At 41.3% G+C, this 24,191-nt stretch overlaps 1 protein-coding gene across 9 annotated transcripts in view; it reads right to left on the reverse strand.

Moving 5' to 3' along the window:
- LOC134223771 (reversion-inducing cysteine-rich protein with Kazal motifs) overlaps positions 1-24,191 on the reverse strand; it is a 102,371-nt gene that overhangs the window by 5,974 nt on the left and 72,206 nt on the right. For all 9 annotated transcript variants that reach the window (XM_062702957.1, XM_062702956.1, XM_062702963.1 and 6 more), the window contains exons 4-6: positions 9,691-10,171; positions 9,241-9,633; positions 8,097-9,179 (exon numbers count right to left, since the gene is read on the reverse strand). In XM_062702957.1, coding sequence (XP_062558941.1) covers positions 8,097-9,179; positions 9,241-9,633; positions 9,691-10,171 — 1,957 coding nt within the window. The remainder of the gene's footprint in view (positions 1-8,096; positions 9,180-9,240; positions 9,634-9,690; positions 10,172-24,191) is intronic.

Genomic DNA, 24,191 nt, shown 5'->3' on the forward strand with positions numbered 1-24,191 from the left:
CAGTATTTGGTGTTCTTTCATCACATTCTCTAAGCGGTACTTCAGTATACGAGACAGCAGCTTGTAGTCGAAGTTGAGAAGGGAGATGGGCCGGTATGAGCCAACCGTGTTGCCAGCTCCTCTTTTCTTAACCAGCACAATTACACCCTCAACAAATTTGGCCGGAATGTTTGATGACAAAGCTTCATTCAACACCAGATTCAGCTCGCGATGGATAATGTCGAATGCACGTAAATAGAACTCCTTCGGTATACCATCGGGCCCTGATGATTTTTTGGATGCACTTGTTCTGATTGCGTTCCAAATGTCTGTTGTGGTGATTGCATTCATACATGCAACATTCGCCGCGTCATTCTCGGGGATAATCTGGTCGCACTGGAAATCATCATGTTGTTGAGCTCCTCTGCTTCCTTCGGAGTATAGTTCGGAAAAGTATCGGTGGATATGATCTTCTATGGCTCGAGAATCGTCGATGGTTTCGCCTCCTTCATCATCTAGCTGCAGTATCGTTGTGCGTTTTCTTCTCTGATCCCCGAGTTGAAAGATAGATAATGGTTCACCGGCAAGAATTGGCTCATTGATATGCAAGAAGGATTGGGTAAATCTTCGTTGCAATGCCAACATTTTCCCCTTGATGCGGTTTATTGTTGATAGCATGATCGGGTTTTGATAATAACGGTCGTAAGCTTGTCTCAGTTGGCAATAGAGAGTTTGGTGCGCGTGGTGGAATTCATCGAAAATTTGCTTCGAATGCCAGCGGAAGAATCTAACAATTTTCGGTTTACAAAACTGTATCCACCATTCCATCCAACTGCGGTAATTTCGTCGTTGACGAGTCCAAAATTGCCATCGTAACTGCAGTTCTGTTAGGGTTTCTTCGGTGAGCAGGTGCGGACGAAGTGACCAAAAGCCACGGCCAGGTTCTCTACCCAAATCCGGCAAGCAAATACGAGATGTGACAGCCATGTGATCGGTGAATGAACATACATGTTTATCGATGTTTCGCAGCTGTTCGCATAAACCACCAGATACGTAGATTCGATCTAGTCTTGACGAAGAATTGGCAGTGATGTACGTATGACCAGCATCTCTTGAGCGCAGTTTTAGCCAAACGTCATGTAGTCGTAGCTGTTGAATTGCGGTTTGAAGCGATGGACTCATATTGTGTCCCGTCGCATCGCTTTGTCGCAACACGCAATTGAAGTCTCCTGCCAGAATAACGTGCTCGGTACGGTGGCGAAGATAAAACGCTAGAGTATTATTAAAGAAATTCTCTCTTTGGACACGATAGGCTGTGCCGGATGGGGCATAAACGCAACAGAGTGTGGTATCGTGCACGCGCACTGCAACGAGGCGGCCATCCAGACTTTTTTCTACGTGTGAGTATTGGATGTGGTCCTTCAGCGCTATGGCGGTTCCTCTCCGTGAGATGTCGACGTTGGCAATGACATTAAAACCCGGTAACAATAATTGCTCATTTTCGATCTCTTGGAAGAAAATAATGTCCAGCTCCAATGTCCGAATAAACGTTCGGAGCGCATTGAGCTTCGTCGTGTTCGTGATCGTGTTTACGTTTATCGTACCGATATTGTAACTGGTGAAGAGGATGGCTTATGGAAGGAGGTCTAGAGTGTTGTCTTCGTCACATCGCATTTTCTTCACCTGCTTATGTGATCGCTTGCTGGAGGTGGATGAGTCGGTTTCGTTGCCGTCGGCTTTTTCTGCAGTGCCGATCTGCGGGTGATTCTAGTCCATGACTCGTTTTCGTTGCCCTCTTGAGATGCATCTACCAGCGCTGGGTAGTGATCTATTGCCACCGGAGGGGCGGAGGGGCATTGTACCGCTCGTCGATGGCACGGCATCTGCTTGAGTTGGTTGCGGCGAGATGCGATTTACAGCCGGTTTCTTTGCGGTGTGTGACTTCGTACGTGCCGACTGTGGGTTTTTTGCTACGTCTGCATAGGAGATGCTACTCGCCGCCAGTTTTTGTACCAGTAATTTTTTATTCTGTACACACGAGACGCCGTTATGTATAGACTCACTACAGTAGCGACACGTCTGTTGCTGCCCATAGTAAGCCACATGGGTTGTTTCTGAATCTATTGTGACATACGAGGCAATATTTTTTATCACGATCATTCGGGCAGTTCGTACACCGGTCGGCAATCCGGCGAAGTAATGTTTTTCATCCCATGTCTCTTCGCGCATGGAGAGAACCTCTCCGTATCCGCTGAGAAATTTAACGATCTTGCCATTCGTTACATCTTCAGAGAGGTTGAAGAGCTTAACTTCCACCGCCCCGTCTTCCATCGCCAAATGCAACTTGTATGGCTTGCCATCTACTGTCATCTCGTGTTTTTTGTCATTCTCCTCGACAATACGTTGTGCCGTTTCTAGGCTTGAGGTTTTAACGAAAGCAATTCCGAGGCTACGGCTGTACTGAATCCGCAATACCTCCTCTCGCTTCAGTCCCAACGTTGCACCAACGAATTGGTGAACCTCCTCGGACAATGGCTTCTTCGGCACATTCGCATAGTCAATGCGGAATGTGTTTTCGCGTCGTTTTATCGCGGACATTTGCACGCGAAGGCGGCAGAACTAAAAACGACTCGAAACTATTTAAAGGGCTTCACTCGCGAAAAAATCACTTCCGAAAATAAAGAAGGAAAACGAATATACGCCAGCGATTGGCTCCCGCGGTTGCAAAAAGCACGAATGCGTCTAATCTGCTCGGGAGTTGAGCGCGAACTGTGTAATCATCGGCCACACACTTCGATACTATGGGCTACAACAGGAAGCACGTGCTTGAGGAAAGAGAATACATACTTAATTTTTTTTACCGGGATCACAGCATTTCGTTCAACTTTTACCGAGATTCGTACAGCCGAGCCTCATTTTTTACGGGATATCAGTTTGTGCTCAGTCAGGCTGTACGAATTTTGCCTAGTTGCAGAAATAAAAACTGAGTGTGTATGAGTGTGATTGATCCGCAATTGCCTTAGGTGGTTTGACCGTATTTGTCACATTACCCCTTACCCCAAAGGGGTTTGGGACAAAAGGTCGAAAGACAAAAGGTCGAAGGGGCAAATGGTCGAAAAGGACAAAAGGTCGAAAGGGACAAATGGTCGAAAGGACAAAACGTCGAACGGGACAAACGGTCGAAAGGACAAAACGTCGAACAGGACCAAAGGTCGAAAGGACAAAATGTCGAATGGGACAAAAGGTCGAAAGGGATAAAAACGGATAACGGATAAAAACGGATAACGGATAAAAACGGAGAGAATCAATCTCGCATCAGAGTAGTATTTAGCCCTCGCTGCGCTAACCGGAGCTATGGTGTAGTTGACTTTTTGCTTCTCCGAGACAATCGGCTACTCTTATTCAATCTCAACGTGAGGTTAAATAAGAGTGGGGTTATGAATATGTGTTTTACTTAGTTTTTCAACAAATTGTCACCTATATGGGTTCGCATTATGCTTTTTTTCCAATGTACTTTGTGTTTGTTATCTATATGGATTCGCATTATGCGTTTTTCACAGAGTATTCTGTGCTTCGTTCTTGACGTTCGGCTTCAGTTACTCTTGTTCAATCTCAACGTGAGGTTAAGTAAGGGTGGGGTTATGAATATGTGTTTTACTTAGTTTTCAACAAATTGTCACCTATATGGATTCGCATTATGCGTTTTTCACAGTGTACTCTGTGTCTCGCCTTTGACGTTCGGCTTAGGCTACTCTTGTTCAATCTCAACATGAGTGTGGGGCTATGAATATGTGTTTTCCTTAGTTTTTCAATGAATTGCCACCTATATGGATTTGCATTATGCGATTTTTTTACTATGTACTTTGTGTTTGTCACCTATTATATGGATTCGCATGATGCACTGCACATTCGCACACTGTGGAAAAAAGTGTATTCTGTGTTTCGGCTTCGGCTACTCTTGTCTAATCTCAACTTGAGGTTAAATAAGGGTGGGGTTATGAATATGTTTTTTTTACTTAGTTTTTCATCAAATTGTCACCTATATGCATTCGCATTATGCGTTTTTCACAGTGTACTCTGTGTTTCGTCTTTGACGTTCGTCCATTTCCCCTAACTTAAAGCCCGCAGTCCACTGTTTGTCATATTGACAAATATTTGTCAAGTTTATCCGGACACCTATCAGACTGACTAGAAATCGACATGGATCTCAGGCAGACTTGACAAATATTTGTCATCATGACAAACAGTGTACTTAATGCGTGTGATTCTACATAATTGGCTTTCCTATAAATGGTATATCATATGCAATTGCATTGTGTCTTATCCAGTATATTTTATGCTTCGCGTTTCATTGCGTTTTACAAAATGCAACGTATGTATGTATTATTGAATGTATCCTCCTTCCCCAGAAACCTGTTCCATTCTCCTTTCCAACTTCACTTCCTCTTCCTTTCCCCTTTCACTTCCTTTTCCGTCAGGTAAATGATGAGAAAGGCCAGTGAAGGCGATGGCACAAATCTCCCAAATTGAGGGGAACGTGCCTCCTGAGCCGACGTTCTGATACCTGATGCCGGGATCACAAGCAATTCGTTCAACTTTTACCGAGATTGGCACAGCCGAACCTCATATTTTTCGGGATATCAGTTTGTGCTCAGTCAGGCTGTGCGAATTTTGCCTAGTTGCATAAATAAAAACTGAGTGTGTATGAGTGTGATTGATCCGCAATTGCCTTAGGTGCTTTGACCGTATTTGTCACATTACCCTAAAGGGGTTTGGGACAAAAGGTCAAAAGGACAAAAGGTCGAAAGACAAAACGTCGGAAGACAAAAAGTCGAAGGGACAAATGGTCGAAAACGACAAAAGGTCGAAAGGATAAAACGTCGAACTGGACAAACGGTCGAAAGGACAAAACGTCAAACAGGACCAAAGGTCGAAAGGACAAAATGTCGAATGGGACAAAATCTCGCATCAGAGTTGCTCTACACAGTTAGCAAAAACTCTGCTCTTTTGTTCTTACAATTTTTAACAATCAAATAAAATTCATTCAATGAGTACCACTAATAGATGGATGTTTGTCGGCGTGTATTATACGCCGGTGCATTTTCAATGCGTGCACCTGCGTGGCTGCGGTATGCAGTATTTTGACAAATCGAAGTGACATTCAGAAAACCTAGATATTCATGTATTATTGGAACTAATTGGTAAAATTGAAACTAATTGGATGAATTTTATTTAATTGTTAAAAATAGTGAAAAATAAAAGAGCATTTTTTGCCAACTGTATAGAACAACTCTGTCTAGCGAAATACAAGCTTTATTCATTTCTTATCTTCTCATAATCCTTTTTATCTCTTTCAGAACTATCTAGATATTCAATATATTGTCTTATAGTAATTACTCCTTCTTTGAAAACTGCTCATTCTTCAACTTTGATTGATTAGATGAGTGCGTTATTTCTGCTTGAAGTTAAATGCATTTCATAAACTCTTTTGGAACACACTTAACTTGTTGTAAACTTGTTCTTGATAGAAATTTGGTCCCTTTCGACCTTTTGTACTTTTCGACCTTTTGTCCCTTTCGACCTTTTGTCCTTTTGGAACTTTTGTCCCGTTCGACCTTCTGTGCCTTTCGGCCTTCTGACCTTTCGAGGTTTTGTCTTTTCGATCTTTTGTCCTTTCGACCTTTTGTCTTTTCAACCTTTTGTCATAGATTCACCCCAAAGATAGCTATATTGTAGATATATTGTATTCGGTTATTAATTCTCACCAAGATAACTTCTATATTTTTAATTCTTTATTCTGTATTCTTTCTACTTCCTTTTTCTTTCTTCCTTCTTTTTATTCTTTCCTCATCTGTCTTCCTTTTTCCTTCTTTGTTCTCCCTTCTTGTATCTTCCTACCACCTTGTTCCTTCTTCTGTCTTTTTTTAAAACTTCTTTCAATTTGTCTACCTTCGTTTCTCTTTTTCCTAACTGTTTCCGCCTTTCTTCTTCCTCCTTCCTTGATCCCTCTTCCTTTTTCTTTCTTCCTTCCTTGTGCCTTTTTCTTTCTTCTTCCTTATTCTTGCTTCCTCCTTTATTCCTTCTTCCTCCTTTCTTCTCTCTTTTTCTTCTGCCTTCTTCTTTATTTCATCTTTCTTCTTCTGTCTTCCTTCTTTCTGCCCTCAACCTTCAGTCTTCCTTTTTCCATCTTCCTTTTTCCTGTTTTGTTCTTCCTTCTTTTTCCTTCTTCATTCTTTCTTCTCTTCCTTCTTTCTTTTTTATTCCTTCTTCCTTCTTTTTTCTTCCTCATTCCTTGTTCGTTCATACTTTTTTCTTCTTCCTCATTTCTTCCAGTTTTCTTCTTTCTTACTTTCTTCTTTACTGTTTCTTCCTTTTTCCTTTCTTGTTCCATCTTCATTTTTCCATCTTTATTTATTCTTTTTCCTTCTTCCATGTTTCTTTCTTCCTTATTCCTTTATTCAACTTTCTTCATCGTTCTTCCGTCTTCCATCTACCTTCTTCCTTCTTTCCTGTTTCTTCTTACTTCTATCTTACTTATTTTTTCTTACTCGTTCTTCCTTCTCCTATCTTCCATTTTTTCTTCTTTCTTCTTTCTTCTTCCGCCTTCCTTCTTCCTTATTCATTCTTTCCTTTTTCTTCTTCCTTTTTCTCTATTCCTTCTACCTTTTTTCCATCTTCTTCCATGTTCCTATTTCTTCTCCCTTCTTCTTTCTGCCTTCTTCCTTCTTTCTTCTTTTTTCTTCCTCATTCTTCTGTCATCCGCCTTTTTTCTTCCTTCTTATTTCTTCTTTCTTCTATTTTTATTCTTTATTCTTTGTTCTTTACTCCTAATATTTTATCCCTTATTCTCCATTCCTTTTTTTTCTTTAGAACTCATTTTTCACTACTCAACAACTCAACTTGTACTGCCTCGCACCGTTGGAATTCATTACATCCCACCAGTCTCAGCCTTTCGATACAGTTCAGCCTTTTGACACTTAAATCCTTTTGAGACTTCCTGCCTTTTTAGATTTCAGTCTTATGATTATCCAGCCTTATGTGCTTCAGACGTTCGTAGGACACCCAATCGGATTACTTCCAGCACGTTATTGCACGCTCGCTTCTTATTTTGTAATCGAAAAACAACTGGGATGCATCATTGTGGGTAAAAAGACAAATATGAAAAAGCACTTTCAAGACACTTCCGTGCAGTGGCGTCTTGACTCGCAACGGAAGTAACATTTATAATAACCCTATTTAATTTATACAACAAATCATGACTACAGTCAAACCTCCATGACCAGATGTTCTATGAGTCGTTATCGAATCATCAAGGCTAATTCTGCCATATTATAAAAATATGTTCGGGGTCACTGTGATGGTCCCTTCAAACAGCTTTCCAAGGATTTTCTATTCAACATCTCAATATTTACATTTACGATATCGACTCACGGATGATTGACTGTACTACTACTTTCACTATCCTACTCTCTTCGAACACATCTATTTCGCTGTGTTAACATGTAAGTAATGTAAGTATGTAGTATTTGTCAAACTAAATCCATATAATAAAAACAAGAAACCGTATCCGTAAAAATATCGATAAACAGCTTTTCATCATGGGCGCATATCTACTCTCAATGGAACCAAACTTCTGGAGAGCGTGTGACCTTTCGGATCCACAATAATCCCATACTTCTAGTGGACGTTCCACCATCGTCAAGGAAAAACACTTGGATGCGGGGTCCCACCATGCAGAATTGTGATCTTTCTGATCCAAAATAACTCCACTCGTCTTACGAGACGAGCCAGCCTCGGGCTGAAAGTCTCGATAATAAAGACAAAAAAAAAACTCCACTCGTCTGGTGAGCGTCCCACTAACACATATGAAGATACTGTTGAGTGCTGGCATCCAACCACGAAAAGTTGTGATCACTCCGACCCACAATAAAACTATTCTTCTTGCGGGCGTCCCACCCACGCAAAGAAAAAAGCTTTTGAATGCGGGTGTCCCACCACGCAGAATTGTGACTATTCCGATTCGCAATAACTGTATTCTTTTGGCAGGTGTCCCACCAACTACGTCTTTGCTAGCAAGGCTACTGGAAACCCTCGAAATCATAAAAAAAATAACTTACCACATTGATGCTGAGGGCATGGCTTATGCATAGTTGATAAGCAAATGTTTCTATCCGGAATGCATACTGAAAACGGATTGCACTCTGCTCCATCACATGGGTCCCGTGCCCGGCATGGTCCAAATTGAATGTCCCCGTCTTGAATTCCAGCGCATTTGGCTATGCACGCCGAAGGATATGTATTGCCGTTGCGGGCACAAACCGGAACGTAATGCACGGGACAATTGCACGGCATCGTAGTGAACGATCTATTGATGATACCCGGTATACGACATTGTTTCTTCGTACATGTGATTTCACCTGCGAAGCAACTGCATATGTTGCATTCGACGTAAAAGAACGATAGATGGTCGAATCGCTTTCCTGCCAAAATGCATGCATCATAGTTTATACACGGAATAGGCTGACACTTTTCTATCCGCCCTCCAAATCCACATCGACAGACTTTAAGACATCCTTTCACAGTGGACGACACCGGAATGCGAACAAATGTCCCCTCTGGTACCATGTAAGATGACGCTTCTCCGAGAGGACAACCGCTTACACATTTGTAGCCAAATGTCCCGTCCCGGTTTACAATACACACTTGACTCGAGTTGCATGGATTACCTCTACAAGGTGAAACTAACAATACATCGGTGTTCTTCAGCATAACATCGCTGGGCTCGTGATATCTCTTCAGTGATACACATTCCGACTCACTGTCATCATTCGGAGAAAACATCTGACAGAGAGAAGCTACCGAGTGCTTCAACGTTATCTTATTCCAGTCCACGCAACGCCCCAACACTTCGTAGCAATCTTCTCTGCAAATACGGTTTGTATGATAGCTTCGAGTGCAAGGTTTTATCTGCAGCAAACATGCAATCGATTTCCACGTTTCCAACGAACATTCACTAATGTTTCGTATTGGTAAATTAATACCGGGTAGTTTGACAATACGCTGTTCCTTCCACTGTTCTACATCACTAAGAGCTGCGTTATCCGATTGAGCTCTACAGCTGCGAAACAGTTCCGTTGGACGATTATTAAAATTGCTGCAATACGAGAGTCCGTCACAACCCAGCTCACATGGTTCGTCCACTAAAAGAAACAATTATTGATCACGGTTCAATAAAACACTAGCGAGCGTAATAATCCTTACCTTCATCAACGCATTGCTTCATACTGAACTCATCCTTCGACAGCAAACAACTATTGTCGAATTCCGCCAAATTTGTAGTCCACTCATTTGAGTACGTTGCGATACAAAACTTACGACACCTGGTTGAGTTGGCTTTCATACAGCAGTGCAATTTTGCCGAATCCATTCCCACTTGATTGATGCGAGATATTTCGTTGGAATTAACTGATGCTACCTTGTTTTTACCGAACGAAAAGAAGCACTTCCACAACGGATCGTGAGGTAGTGGAACGCCACAGCCTGCACTCTGGAGAACGTCGATAGTTTCTTCTTCGGTAATGCTGCCTTCTAATAGGGTTTCTCGACATGCTTTTTTGCATTGATTATCAGCTGTCTGATCACAGCAGGGAAGATCTGAAAAAGTGTTGAAATGAAGTAATTTTTGTTTATGATCATCAAAATAGTACCTACAATGTTTCAAGTTTTCATTAACGGTGACCTCGACATATTCTCTAATACACTGCAGAACATCGGTGTTATTATTGCTGCAGGTATTCTGCACAAGCTCTCGTTGATGTTTGTTGGGCGTTTGATTGAACCTAAAGACATCTTTGCATGCCTGTAAGCACTCCGATGTTCGGGCCTGTCCACAACAGCTATCACCATCTTCTTGCCGCTGGATACAATCGAACAAACGCTGTTCGTCACTGTGTCGACACCCTACCAGTAGGTCTTCTTTCTCAGACGCTGTTGCACATGTATTTTGGCATTTCAGAGACATTCCCAACGAACAGCATGTTCGGCCCGGCCACGTGATGCCTCGCTGGATGGAAGCTAGAGTAACGTTCAAACAATTCCAGAACAGAGATTCGGGTGGTTGGCAGAATCGTCGAATATCGTGAAGTTTCCAGTCCTTGTTGGTATTGTCTGATGCGAGTTTAACCAGTGATAGCTGTAAGAAAGAGTAAAAATGACAAAGAAGGATTTTTTAGATGATTCTAGTGTGGTTGGAACTTTTGCAGCAGATTTCGTTCACAGTTTATCTAGATTTTTCACAAGCGTATTAAGATGATCTTTCTAGGCTGTGCCGTGGGAATTGTCAAGGTCACCTTTTCTTGCCACAATGGTGTCAATTGATTAAAAATTGAACCTTTTTGCCTTTCTCGTATACTAAGTATACGCAAAGGCTATAAGATCACTCCAAAAAACAAGAAGGCTTGGAGACCCATAGTGTTATATACCAATTGACTCAGCTCGACGAATTGAGGTGATGTCTGTTTGTGTGTATGTGTGTATGTGTACAAAATTTTGTAGACACACTTTTTGGAACTTAGCATTGACCACTACTCGCAACAAGTTCCATTCGACTGAGAATCCTGTCCCATTGTTTGCTATTGAAAATTGGCCAGATTGGACTATGGAATCAGAAGTTATGGCCAAAATACTATTTTCTATGCGCAAAACACGCTAAAAAGCACTCACTCATAATTTTTGCACGAGAAAGGCACCAACACCGCTAGGTGGATTAATCAGGGTTTTTTCTTTTCGTTTCATATTATCCATATTGCGGCGAAAAATTATGAAACAACCCTGATGGAAAAACGATTGCGCAAGGCTCGGAAACGATATTATCGGTTGAAATCGGAACAGCATAATGTTGAGCTTTGTACGTGACTTAGAGGGCAAATCGAGGACGATCCAAGAGATCGGAGACAGACGAATTCCTCGGCGTGTCTGCTAAAACCGAGTTACAGCTGAAACGTCATTCGATTCAGCAAATTTGTTCTCGTCTTTCTTTCGGAGCCTGTTAACCCTTTCGGGACGGATACGGGACGGACCTACTTAACAACATCCAAAGTCCTACAATCGATATTTTTGTGCAGTAAACTTAACGTTTCCATGATACGCGCAAGATAATCCACAAAAATGTGATTAATAAAGGCAAAAACTCATATACTCTAGGGGGACTGCTCTTTATTGAGACCTAAATTGTCTTTAAATTGTTTTCGGCATGATAATTTGCGATGTAATCACTAAGCCGTAAGCAACTGTTGTGAAGTTCGTGAAAGAGATTAAAACAGCATGAGAGAACATCAGTGCGGAAAGTGTCGAAAGTCGTAATATTCGACTGCTAAATGATTGAAAACGATATACAAAACCGAACTGTTGAGTTATTACCTATTTTGTCCTGATACAAGCAAAATAAATCAAAGTATTACGATGAAATATGATTTTTGTTCACATGTAACTATTAATGCGAAACACCCCTACGAAATGGTGAGTTGACATCCGGAAAAGAGGGCCTAACATAGCTCTGGTCCTTACGAGTTCCAGTACTCCCGCTTCCACGGGTCTTCCGATAACAATTGACCGCCAGCTAAGGGTTGCGTACTTAGCTGGTAGTGCAGCCTGGGCACTGTTGTCCTTCTGACATCAGCTAGAGTGAGAGGGTGCGTCCTGTGGGGTCTGCCTAGGATGTGGTGGGGTTCGACAGTGGGCTCTGTTAAAAATCTATTAAAAAACTGCATGTGTCTCCAAGCAGGCCCTTTCAAAGCGACCGTGTGCCGCTCCAAGCGCACTAGCCTAGTCCTAGTGTTGGGTGGGACTTTAAGCAAATTTGACCCGACTGATCGAGCATCTGTTCACCAAGGAGACTCCAACAGCGTCTGTTCGGGTTTCCAGCGGCTGAGTATGTAATGCTATGCCTAAGATGGCAGCCCCATCCCGGTGGATAAGGAACCTTGGGCCAATAACCTACTGCTCCCAAAACATCAATTTGTTCGAGAATCCGATAAAGAAAGAATACGGACTGCTCTTAGTGCGAAACAACGGACACGAATAAGAACATGAAACGTTTTAACCCTAGCCCAGCAGGCCCAAGCAGCACAACTTGTTTCACTAGTAGGAAGTTCGAATGATTATTGCGGGAAGTATGTTAGTATTCGGTATGTTCGGGTGTTTGATCTTCCACCAGAACTACCAGATGAGGATCTATCTTCGGTACTCGGACAATACGGCACAGTGGAGTATTCAGTTCGAGAAAAATTCCAGTGGATTTGGGCCTCGATCACTTGTACACGGGTCCCAAGCAGCACGACTTGTTTCACTACTGAAGATTTCACTGTGTTGCTACTATTCGGAAGAAAACAATCTGCGTATGTGCCATCAATTATAACTCTCTTGCAATCTAAAAAGCGCAAGAGGTGGAGCCTACGGAAACATCCTTCGATTGCAGTAAAATTGCAATAATGTTGCAAAATACTACAGCGGAAAAAAATAAAATAAAAATAAAAAACTGGATTCGATTTATGGACTCTACCACAACACCATTCAACACTTCGAAGGGACTGCATGTTGACTCACCATAAAAACCATACGATTATGAAGTTTTGTACTCGGGTTTTCTGTTTCTTGATTGCACCATCACCAGAAAAAATGTGAGTTGTCAAAACGTTGAACGATGCTAAATTAAACATGAAGACACACTCAACGTATCTGCAACTTAATATAAACAAACAAATAAATTTCTAAAGACGCATTGAAGTTACATGGTAAAAAATATATAACTTGATGATTTTATTTCGTGTTTGCAACATGAAGTGCAGCACTCTTTGGTTGTTTGTTTCCAAATGTCAAACACGTACTGCTTTGCAATGTTAATGAAACATTGATCACAACTCGAACGTTTTCTTGAACGAACGTGACATCTTGATGCAACTTTTTCGTGCTTTGATGTTTTTCCAATGCCTTTAATGAAACTGATTAGAAACAAGGTGCTTTTTGGAAGATGTTGCGTGTAAATTGGGGTGTAAATTGGCACAACTTGCCAATGAGGCACGCCGCATGAAGCTTGAGATCCTGGGACTGAGTGAAGTCCGTTGGCCAAATTTTGGAGAACACAGAACGCCGTCGGGACAAGTTCTGCTATACTCTGGTTTACGAGGTGAACACGCTCCCCAGCATCGTGGAGTTTGCTTCCCACTCAGCGCTCAGGCACACTCTGCGCTTACGAAGTGGGAACCTATAAGTGAAAGGATAATCGTTGCCAGATTTAGAACACGGGACCGAAACCTTACTCTAATCCAATGTTATGTGCGGTATCAGGCCATTGGGCCGAATGGTCATTAGGCCGCATGGTCATTTGGCCGAACGGTCATTAGGCCGAATGGCCATTAGGCCGAATTAGCAAAAAGAAGCAAAAAGTGAAAAATTGATTCTTTCTTCACCTTACCCCTTCTTCCTTCTTCTTCTTTCTTCCTTCTTCTTTCTTCTTTCTTCTTTCTTCCTTCTTCTTTCTCCCTTCTTCCTTCTTCCTTCTTCCTTCTTCCTTCTTCCTTTTTCCTTCTTCCTTCTTCCTTCTTTCTTCTTCCTTCTTTCTTCTTCTTTCTTCCTTTTCCTTCTTCCTTCTTCTGTTTTCTTCCTTCTTCCTTCTACTTTTATTCCTTCTTCCTTCTTCCTTCTTTCTTCTTCCTTTTTCCTTCTTCCTTCTTCCTTCTACCTTTTTCCTTTTTTTCTTCCTTCTTTCTTCTGTCTTATTCCTTCTTCCTTATTCCTTCTTCCTTTTCCTTTCTTCCTTCTTCCTTCTTTCTTATTTTCTTCCTTATTCCTTTTTTCTTTTTCCTTCTTCCTTCTTCCTTTTTTCTTTCTTCTTCCTTCTTCCTTGTTCCTTCTTCCTTCTTTTCTTCTTCCTTCTTCCTTCTTCCTTCTTTCTTCTTCCTTCTTCATTCTTCTTTCTTCCTTCTTCTTTCTTCTTTCTTTCTTCTTCCTTCTTCCTTCTTCCTTTTTCCTTTTTCCTTCTTCCTTCTTCTTTCTTTCTTCTTCCTTCTTTCTTCTTCTTTCTTCCTTCTTCCTTTTCCTTCTTCCTTCTTCTGTTTTCTTCCTTCTACTTTTATTCCTTCTTCCTTCTTCCTTCTTCCATCTTCCTTCTTCCTTTTTCCTTCTTCCTTCTTCCTTCTACCTTTTTCCTTTTTTTCTTCCTTCTTTCTTCTGCCTTATTCCTTCTTCCTTATTCCTTCTTCCTTATTCCTTCTTCCTTATTCCTTCTTCCTTATTCCTTCTTTTCTTCTTCCTTCTTCCTTCTTTTCTTCTTCCTTCTTCCTTCATTCTTCTTTCTTTCTTTTTCCTTATGTCTTCTTCCTTCTTCCTTCTTTCTTCTTCCTTCGTCCTTCTTCTTTCTTCTTTCTCCTTTCTTCTTTCTTCTTTCTTCTTTCTTCTTTCTACCTTCTTCCTTCTTCTTTCTTCCTTCTTCAAAAAAAAAAAAAAAAATTATGGGACGCCATGGTCTCGGAGAAATAAGCGAAAACGGAGAGCTGTTCGCAGAATTTTGTTGTAATAACGACATGGTGATCGGGGATCGCTCTTCCCTCTGTTAAATCCTTATTTCGGTGGGAGGTTTATTAAAACACTTGTTTTCCAGTTCACAATCCAAAGTATACAACCACTATATTTCTCCTATTCGGTTACATCACCTTTAACCTACGCTCTCTCTTCTTACTCTCAATTCGCGCAGTTAGTCCTCGGGTGACCGTTCATTTTACCGAACTGAACTAATTTCGAAAGAGGTATTCTCACACCTCTACAACTCCTTCATCCTTAAGATAGAAAATCATAGGCATTCAGACAATTCAAATTTATACTTTTTAACAGAAATTGTTCAGATAGCACTAGCAAAACTGACATGCTTAATCGTAAATTACACTTAATTTCTGATATAACTTCATTATTATTAAACTATAAAGAACTAGTAATACACATAATCCGATTTGTTCTTTTTAATACGTTTTCTCTTCGAACGTCGATTCTCGTTGATCGGCGTATGCCTCGTATTGTTGGAAGGACCAACATCCTCCCCCGAAAAAATGAAAGAATCGGCCGCAAAACCGTAGAAATCCGAGCTATCGTCAGTGCTGCTGTAATCTTCGTCTCGCCTTCGCTTCCTGTTATGCGCAACCGCTGGCGTGTCGATATCGTCCTCCAATGCCATTCGATCTACCTCGATTGGCAAAATGGCACTCTCTCCTTGAAAGGCAAAACGCTTGGAGACCTTTCGGCGAGAGGCTGGCACAACCTTAAGCTGGCGTTTGTGTGCCGAAATAACTCTGCCCGCCAAAGAGACTTTTCAGCTCAATAATAGCGTCGTCGTCATTTATCGAATTGATCCTGTCAACAGCCGCAATGGGTTTCTCAAAAGTGCTTCTCCAACCAACGTAAAAAACATCCAGCCAGCTACGCCCCATCAATGGGATGAAATCGTTTTCACAACGCAAAATCACCAAGTACAATTCCTTCTGGATGTCGCCTAATTGCACCCGCACTTGAACTTTTCCAACAACTTTCAGCTTTTTCCCATCAATGACAACCAAACGCTTATTGCAGGCCTTTATGGGGAGATTTTTTAACTTTCGCAAAAACAATTCCTCGGAGATGACACTTTCGGCCGATCCACAATCTATTTCCATGGTCAATCTACGCTTTTCTATCGTTGCATCTACATAACAAGGTTCGCTGATTTTATTTGCAGATGAGATCATCAAACACGGCATATCATCTTCAGAATCTGTTTCCAAATCTTCTTTTAAGCGTTTGAACAACCCATATGTACCGAAACTAGAAGGCTTTGGAGAACTCAAAAACTTTACACTAGTTTCAGGTTTACGCGGACTTTTACTTTTTAGACGGTAGCAATACTTTCGAGTATGACCTCGCTTCTTACAGTAGGAACACAAAAAGCGGTCTTCGGAATAGCTGTCTCTTTTGTCGTCGTAATTTCCACCATATCGATTCCTAAACTGACGATTATTACTCCTACTTCTATTCCTGAATCTTGTCTCTCGATAAGCACGGTCTTCTTTATGACCTAAACGAGCTACTATTCCAACTTTTTTTCATCATCATTGCTTAAAATCTCAGTTCTATCTGAAGCAAGCTCTTGGTTGACAATGATCTTTTCAGCTTTAGCCGCCGTTAGATCGTCTTCATCGAAAAGCCTCTTCTGTAAATTACGATCATTTAATCCGATTACCAAAACGTCTCTAATTGCTCTGTTTTTGAAATCTCCAAAGTCGCACTGTTCAGCTAAATGTTTTACATCTAAAACGAAATCAACTGCCTTTTCGTGTTGCTTCTGTCTACGCGTCCAAAACGATAGCTGTGAATAACATCCGAGTCCTTTTGTCATAATGTTGCTTTAATCTATCGGTAATCTGTTTGTAAGACAAGTCTCTTAAGCTCTGTCCCGGGAACAAAAGCTTCAATTGTGAAAACACCTCCGTACCGCAAACGGCAAGAAATGATGTTTTATATCTGTCTTCGGCATAATTATTGTGTTCAAACAACCATTCCAGTTGTTCAAGATATTGAGAAAAAGGTATCGTTCCCGTAATGAACGGCTCAGACGTTGGATTAATAGACATCCTGAAATACCAGGGCTGTTATAAGGGCAAACACCCTAGGCACGATGCAACTGCACCGTCCAAACCAAACCAAAAACAAAACAGCCCGATTTCCTGCGGTGGTAACTCAAACCCACAAACCGTTGACTCAAAATACACAGACAAGATCCTCTCATCCAACAGCAACAGCAGCAGCAAATTCTTCCTTCGTCGGGGCACGCCAACAGCATACAGCAACAACAGCAACAAATAACTCCTTTGGAAGGCTTTCGCTAGCAACACCACACCAACAGCTACTCTTCACTTCACGAGATGCACTTCTATGTATTCACTGCACCCGGTTGTAAACAAACGGCTTGTCGTCTAGCACACTCACTGGAAAGCCACTCACTTCGCTTCCTCTCTGACACTTAGGGTGAAATGCTCAACATGAGTCCGGTGCACTCAACTTGCAATCTATGACGATGTCAATGGCGTTTATCGGTGCTCACTATGAAACAAAAGGAAAACGCAAAATGGTGAGAAACAAAAGCAGTCGGACATAAAAGAGTCTCTAACAAAGACTCAATGGCGTACTCGACAAAATGCTGTTCTCTAAATATATCTATCCACACTTTTTCAGCGAGTAGAAAAACTATGCACTACGCGTTAGGTCAAATGATTCAGCGAATCAACTACCTTAAACGACTTAAATCAAGCTGAAGCGGGAAAAAAATCAACACGAGGTGAAACAAAATACGGCAAAAACCACTTACGTGATACGGCCGTCCGAATTAAAAATTGCACGCAATTAAAAAAAAATCACGTATTTTCACACACACGCGGTAAAGTTTCTTGAAAAAAAAATTACTATTTTATCCTTGTCGTCACTGTTAAATCCTTATTTCGGTGGGAGGTTTATTAAAACACTTGTTTTCCAGTTCACAATCGAAAGTATACAACCACTATATTTCTCCTATTCGGTTACATCACCTTTAACCTACGCTCTCTCTTCTTACTCTCAATTCGCGCAGTTAGTCCTCGGGTGACCGTTCATTTTACCGAACTGAACTAAATTCGAAAGAGGTATTCTCACACCTCTACACCCTCATCGACCAGTTCACAAGGTCACGTTGGTCTCCCGTGACGGCTTTACAGGAAATAAAATCGACCACATCTGCATCAGCCGAAAATGGAAACGGAGCCTTCTTGATGTACGGAATAAATGTAGTGCCGATATCGCGTATGATCATCACCTCCTCATCGGCGAAATACGCCTGCACATTGCGCGAATTCGTCGGCAGGAAAGAGTTGGACGACGGTTCAACACACGCCAACTGGAAGATGCCACGGTGAAACGATCCTTCGTTGAAGAACTGGAGACGCGTGCTGCAGATATTCCGGAAAGTGGCAACGTGGAAGACTAATGGACCGCTCTCAAGAATGCCTTCATCGCCACCAGCGAGAACAATCTGGGCGAACTGCGCACCCAGAGAAAACAATGGATCACCGATGAAACCTGGAGAAAGATAGAGAAGCGAAGAGAAGCCAAAGCCGCAATAGAGCGATCAAAAACCAGAGGAGCCAAAGCCGAGAGAAGAGAGAGTAAAAGGCTCATGTTGACGGGACACACGCTTAAAGTCATTCACACAATTTTGTGTTTTGTTCACACAAAACGGGCCTAACCTGGAACAACACATATTATGAGTAACTGCCATGTTACTCATTTTTGTGTAATTGACGGTTAACGATTTCCGATGAGTTCATCTCACACAGTGAGAGAGCGGTCGGAAAACGAACCTAACCTCAATTATATTTTTTCATGTAAATTGAAAATTATCGCAACATTTTTATACTATTTCAGAGGAGTCCCCATTTGTTTCGATATGACCAAACTAAAGTGCGATGTTTATAGTCGCACATTTTAGTTGTATCGTATCGAAACATATCGAAAATCCACAGAAAAAGTCATTTTCCTTGCGATGCATGCCGGACGCAACCGCCATCATGGCGATCAAAATGAACTTGACAGTTCGAAGCAAAGTTTCTTACACATATTAAAAGAATAAAAGACATTACTCAGCGACTGTGCATGTCTTACACATAATTTTCACACAGATTGCTATTCTCTCGTGTCATCGTCGTCATGTGTGAAAATTATTCATGCGATGTGTAATTTACTTTAAGCGTGCAAGTAAGCGTGGGAAGACTCTGGGTGACGAAGGAGAGAGCCGCAGAACCGGCGACATTCACCACCTCTACAATATCTCACGACGCTTAAGCGGGGCGAAGATGAATGCAACGATGCTTGTGAAAGACGTGAATGATCAGTTATTGACCGACCCAACTGACCAGCTGAAACGCTGGTTCCAGCACTTCGAACAACTTTTTCATGTACCAGCCAGGCCACCACCACCTCGGCATGATCTGCCTAGGATCCAACGTATAACACGCGTAAATACCGAAGCTCCATCACTGCTAGAGATTCAAACAGTTATTCAAAGCTTGAAATCGAATAAAGCCCCAGGGGTCGAACGCATATCAGCCGAGATGCTCAAAGCTGACCCCATGACATCCGCTCAACTATCGCATCGTTTATTTCGTAATATCTGGTACAGCGCAACTTTCCCGGTCGACTGGATGCAAGTTATCTTAGTGAAGGCGCCCAAAAAGTGTCTGACTATATGCGATAACTGGCGAGGCATTATGTTACTGTGTACCGTTTTCCAAGTTATATACAAAGTTATCCTAGCCCGGATTCAGGAGAAGATAGATGCGACTCTCCGGCGGCAGCAGGTCGGATTCCGTACCGGAAGATCCTGTGTGGACCATATTGTCACGCTCCGTATCATTCTGGAGCGGGTCAATGAATTCCAAAAGTCCCTTTACTTGGTATTCATTGGCTAAGAAAAAGCTTTCGACCTCATCAATCACGAGAATATGTGGGCGCCCTGAGACGCAAGGGGGTTCCTGAGAAAATCATCGGCCTCATCGAGGCACAGTACTAGGCCTTCTCGTGTAGAGTGCTGCACAATGGGGTCGTGTTCGACCCTATTCGGGTCGAAGCTGGTGTAAGGCAAAGGTGTATTCTATCACCGTTACTGTTCCTCATCGTAATCGACGAGATTTTGGTAGGTGCGATTGACTGTGAACCAAACCGCGGGCTGCTATGGCAGCCTATAACCATGGAGCACCTAAACGACTTTGAATTGGCTGATGACGTTGCACTCCTCGCTCAACGGCGCTGTGCTGTGAAATCTGTGCTGCTATACTCTAGCGAAACATGGTGTGTATCAGTGGAGAACACTCAATGGCTTAAGGTGTTCATCAACAGATGCCTGCGGTATATAATTCGGGCCTGGTAGCCTCAGAACTGGATCTCAAACAACGAGCTCCATCGTCATTGTCACCAGAGGCCGATAGCAACAGAGATTCGGGATCGGAAGTGGGACTGGGTCGGCCACACTCTACGTAGGGGCGGAAACGAAATCTGTAAACAAGCATTAGACTGGAACCCAGCGGGACATCGCAGCAGAGGCAGGGCAGACACAGAGGCTCATGGCGGCGAAGCCTCAATAAAGAAATAAAAGAAGTCGACCGAAATCTAACCTGGTAACCGGTTAAAGCGATAGCTGGACATCGCTCAGGATGGAGATCTTTCAAGTCGGCCTTTTGCACCACCGGAGGTGTACAGGATCCATAAGTAAGTAAAACCCCTTTTTACTTAAGTTATTATTAAATAAAAGAACAATTGGAGTAAGCTGTTCAAATTTTGCAAAATATTGTTAATTCAATTCCTAGATCTACACAGTAAGAAAGTTATCCTTAAAATATGTATCTATTGTGGGGCAAAGGGTATATACAAGCATTGTATAAGACTGAACCACAGTACTCTGTATAATATAATTGTCTAGTGGCAAGCAAAGACATTCCTCTAAGTAAACTTCAAAATAGTTTCTTATTCCACAATAGATTTAGTTTACTTAAAACCAAGAAAATAATATATTGATTAATTACTCCGAAGTCTATCCACCGTTTAAATCTATCCACCGTCGACATGGTCTACTTTATATCCGCTCATCTTATCGCTATTCTACAGGAGATCGTAAACGTGTTTTTTGTAACTCCAAAAAAATGCAATTCCATAATCTAAATCTGTCACACTGTTCGTGTTCACTCTTGGGCGCCTTGCAGAAAATTTAGTGATCACAGCTCTGACCCAGAGAGTAGTTCACGCAACGAATGTGCCTAATCGGTGTCTAATGCGATACATCCGACTAATGTCAACTTGTCTCGATTTCCGTGTTCTATTAAACTAAGCGTGACACTTGATTAAATTAATCGCAGCACATTAATTTCACCATGATGATGGCTCAACACAGTTACTCATGATGTTGATCATACATTCAACTGAGAGTTAAATATGGTCGCGGAAGGTCGATGATCTTCCGAATAAAAAAGCGAACAGTGAATAAAATGCGGATGATTCGTATTTATGCAGCTCACTGACTAGTCACACCTCTATGAGGCAGCAAGAAAGCATGTAATAAATTATGACCGCTGGCAAACGACAAGAATGTGATTTGGTATTCCAACACCCAAACGTGATGCACGAATGCAAACAAGAAGGGCTTCTATAGCAGCAAACCCAACAAAGTACATATTAAAAACAAACAAGATGCATGCGTAGACAAAACTGGAAGTCGAATAAATCATAAACGATGATAGAGGCAACGAAAAAATGCGTCATTCATGGCGTTTTAGAGCTGCGGAGGCAACAAGTGAAAAAAGAAACAACAATGTCTTGAACTTATTAAAATGCACAACACACCAATCCTGACCGAACGGATGGCATCGATGATTGAGACGTTCGGTTCGGTTGGTTCGGTCAGGGAAGCACCATTCATTAATTATGATCAGTTTCGTCGTGGGCCAAAAGTCATCAATCACAATTGATAAATTCGAAGAAGTGGCAGCTATATCTTTTTGATAGAACAAAGACGGACAGATTTGTGTGATTGACATTATAAGTTTCTGAACAATAGCATAGAAGACTGATGCATGAACCTTTGCCAGCAGAAAATGGTACATAAACCAGTGTATGGTTTATATACTAATTCAGGTAATAGCAATCATTATGCTATGTGAAAAACATGAAGGAAATTATTATAACAAGGAAACAGCTCTTGTTAGGAGACATTAATTAACTACAGCGAGTTCGGTGATCTAACGGCGATCGCTTCTGCCATGTGTATTTTTATGGGTCGTGAGTTCAACTCCAAGCTCGACCATTTCCTACTACGTCTCTTAATTTATTTAAACTATTAGCTATGACAGCCTATGACAGCCTATGACAGATCGCTAAGTTCTCTACGTCTTTCTCGAAAAGGTGTCCGACTAACCATTTTTCCTGCCTCCGCATTGGCAAAAACGTAGCCACGATATATCTCGACTGACGGCAAATGCATTTTCTCCTTCTAAGACTTCCAAGAGTAAGTGATTAGTCCCAAATCTTTATCTGTGGTAACGGAAGAAAGTGATGCTATTCTCATAAACCTACCTACTTTCGGAAGTTCTGAATTGGTTGCCACTTGAGCTCACCCGTGAGATTTTCGTTCAATCCGCTAAAATAAACAAACAACCATGCGTTCACCATTATTTCTTATGTAATTGAGTCATTTTACACCACCATTCAGGCGTTTTGCCCCAGGCCCATTTTTAAAACATATTTTAAATGCGTTAGAGTCATAAACATTTTGTTTTTTTTTTTAATAGGAAATCATTGTGAAATGTAGCTAGTTTTGATCTGCACGTTGAAATGGTTCGGTATTATAGTTTATATTGGTGAAAATATCGGAAAAGCTTAAGGGGTGCATTTTGGATTGTTCTCTCGCAAATAAACAAAAAATGCTGCAGATCTTGGCGAAAAAAAGTGTATCTGGTAGATATTGACCGAAATAAAAACAACTTCAACAACTCAGTGAATACTTTACGCTTTTATTTAGTAGGGTTTTGGTCACCGTGAATTTTTATATCTTTGTGTTGTTGATTTTTTTCGGTGAAAAACGACACACACAATTCCCGTTTTTTAAAAACGTTTCGGCTTACTCCATTCAGCCATCATCAGATATTGAAAAAAAACGTTTACATCCCACCACTGTGGTCTAATAACTGCTTTTATTTAACTACAATTAACTTCGAAGAAAAAGCTCAACACATTAAAGTGCTTTAGCCAAACAGATAACTAATTACATTTAGATCTCAAGCACTTATCATGTAAATTTCCATGTTCAATGCAATTATTATAAACAATTGCTACATTTTTAACAGCACAAGGTAGTTTTCGTTGTAGTTTTAATATTATGCACTCCTTACACTTTTCATCGTAGTTCAATAACCCGTAAGAGATCACGTAATTCAACACTGTTTCGAACAACAGTGACTTTTTGTTATGCACCAAAAGTGCAACGTTTTCGATATCGTGACGGCATTTTCTGGCAAGTTTTACCATTAGCTTTTCCAAAAGTTTTCTATCGTTCCTGCTGGGCCGAATATCGCCATATACCATCAAGAGATGAGTTTTGTCGTAACCTTCGAGGCACTCCCAGCTGGTGGCAAACGCCGTTGGAGCCACTTTCACAGCCCAACAGAGATGGGCATGGTTTGACGCTTTCCGAATCGAAACGAATCTCGATCGGATCTCGGATGCAATAGAACCATTATGTAATCGTTCTACTTTCGATTTATGATGTTCAGTTTCACTGCTACTTGGAATCATAAAGTAGATTACAGAAAAGCATATCGCTGCTTTAAGTGTGTATTGAGTTAAACGAGCCATTTGTTGAACTGATGGAGAACTAGTTATCAGCAAAGCTGCAGTATAGATTTATTTGTTTGTGCACGCTTACTCTGTAGCATTCATCCTATATGTATAAACATGGGAACAACTGTTCAATCATTACCGTTCGCATCGATCATTTTGAATAATTGTAGCATGTTATTTTGAGCACTTCGTTGTTTCTTGCACGGTGTGAACAGAATAATCATTTGAAAGATCTGATCATCTAGTATATCCTGATCCAGTTTGAAATGATTTTGCTGTCGAACAAGTTAATTGAAATATTTGCATAGGGTAGGTCGAGGCAGGATGAGCACCCTAAAATAAACCTTATTTCCTCCCAAGCGTAGAAAGGTCGTTTGGACTAATAATACTTTAGGCCGAAATTCATCCAGTTGAAATCCATTTGGCCCAAAACGGTTTTTAGGCCGAAAGCGGTTTGACTGAGAATGTCATTTGACCGAAAGGGACATATCATCCAAAGAGATAAAAAAAAAAGATTTTTTTTTGTCCACCGTTGCGACACAGGGTAATGATCGACAAATGAAAATCTTGTTTCAATCTTTAAAGACTGTGTGGCCGGTTTGAGTTGAAATAACAATAAATAGTCAATCCTTCAATAGTACATTAATGATATTTGAAAAGTGAAAAGTAAAACATGAGAATTGAGATATAAGAATAAGAAGTGAGAAGTGAAACGTCTCACTTCTTAATTCTTACTTATCAAGTGATTAATCTTATAGCGCGTAATTTGCGCTAGCAGT

This window comes from Armigeres subalbatus, chromosome 3 (assembly GCF_024139115.2).
Source record: "Armigeres subalbatus isolate Guangzhou_Male chromosome 3, GZ_Asu_2, whole genome shotgun sequence".
In the NCBI taxonomy this organism is placed as follows: Eukaryota; Metazoa; Arthropoda; class Insecta; order Diptera; family Culicidae; genus Armigeres; species Armigeres subalbatus.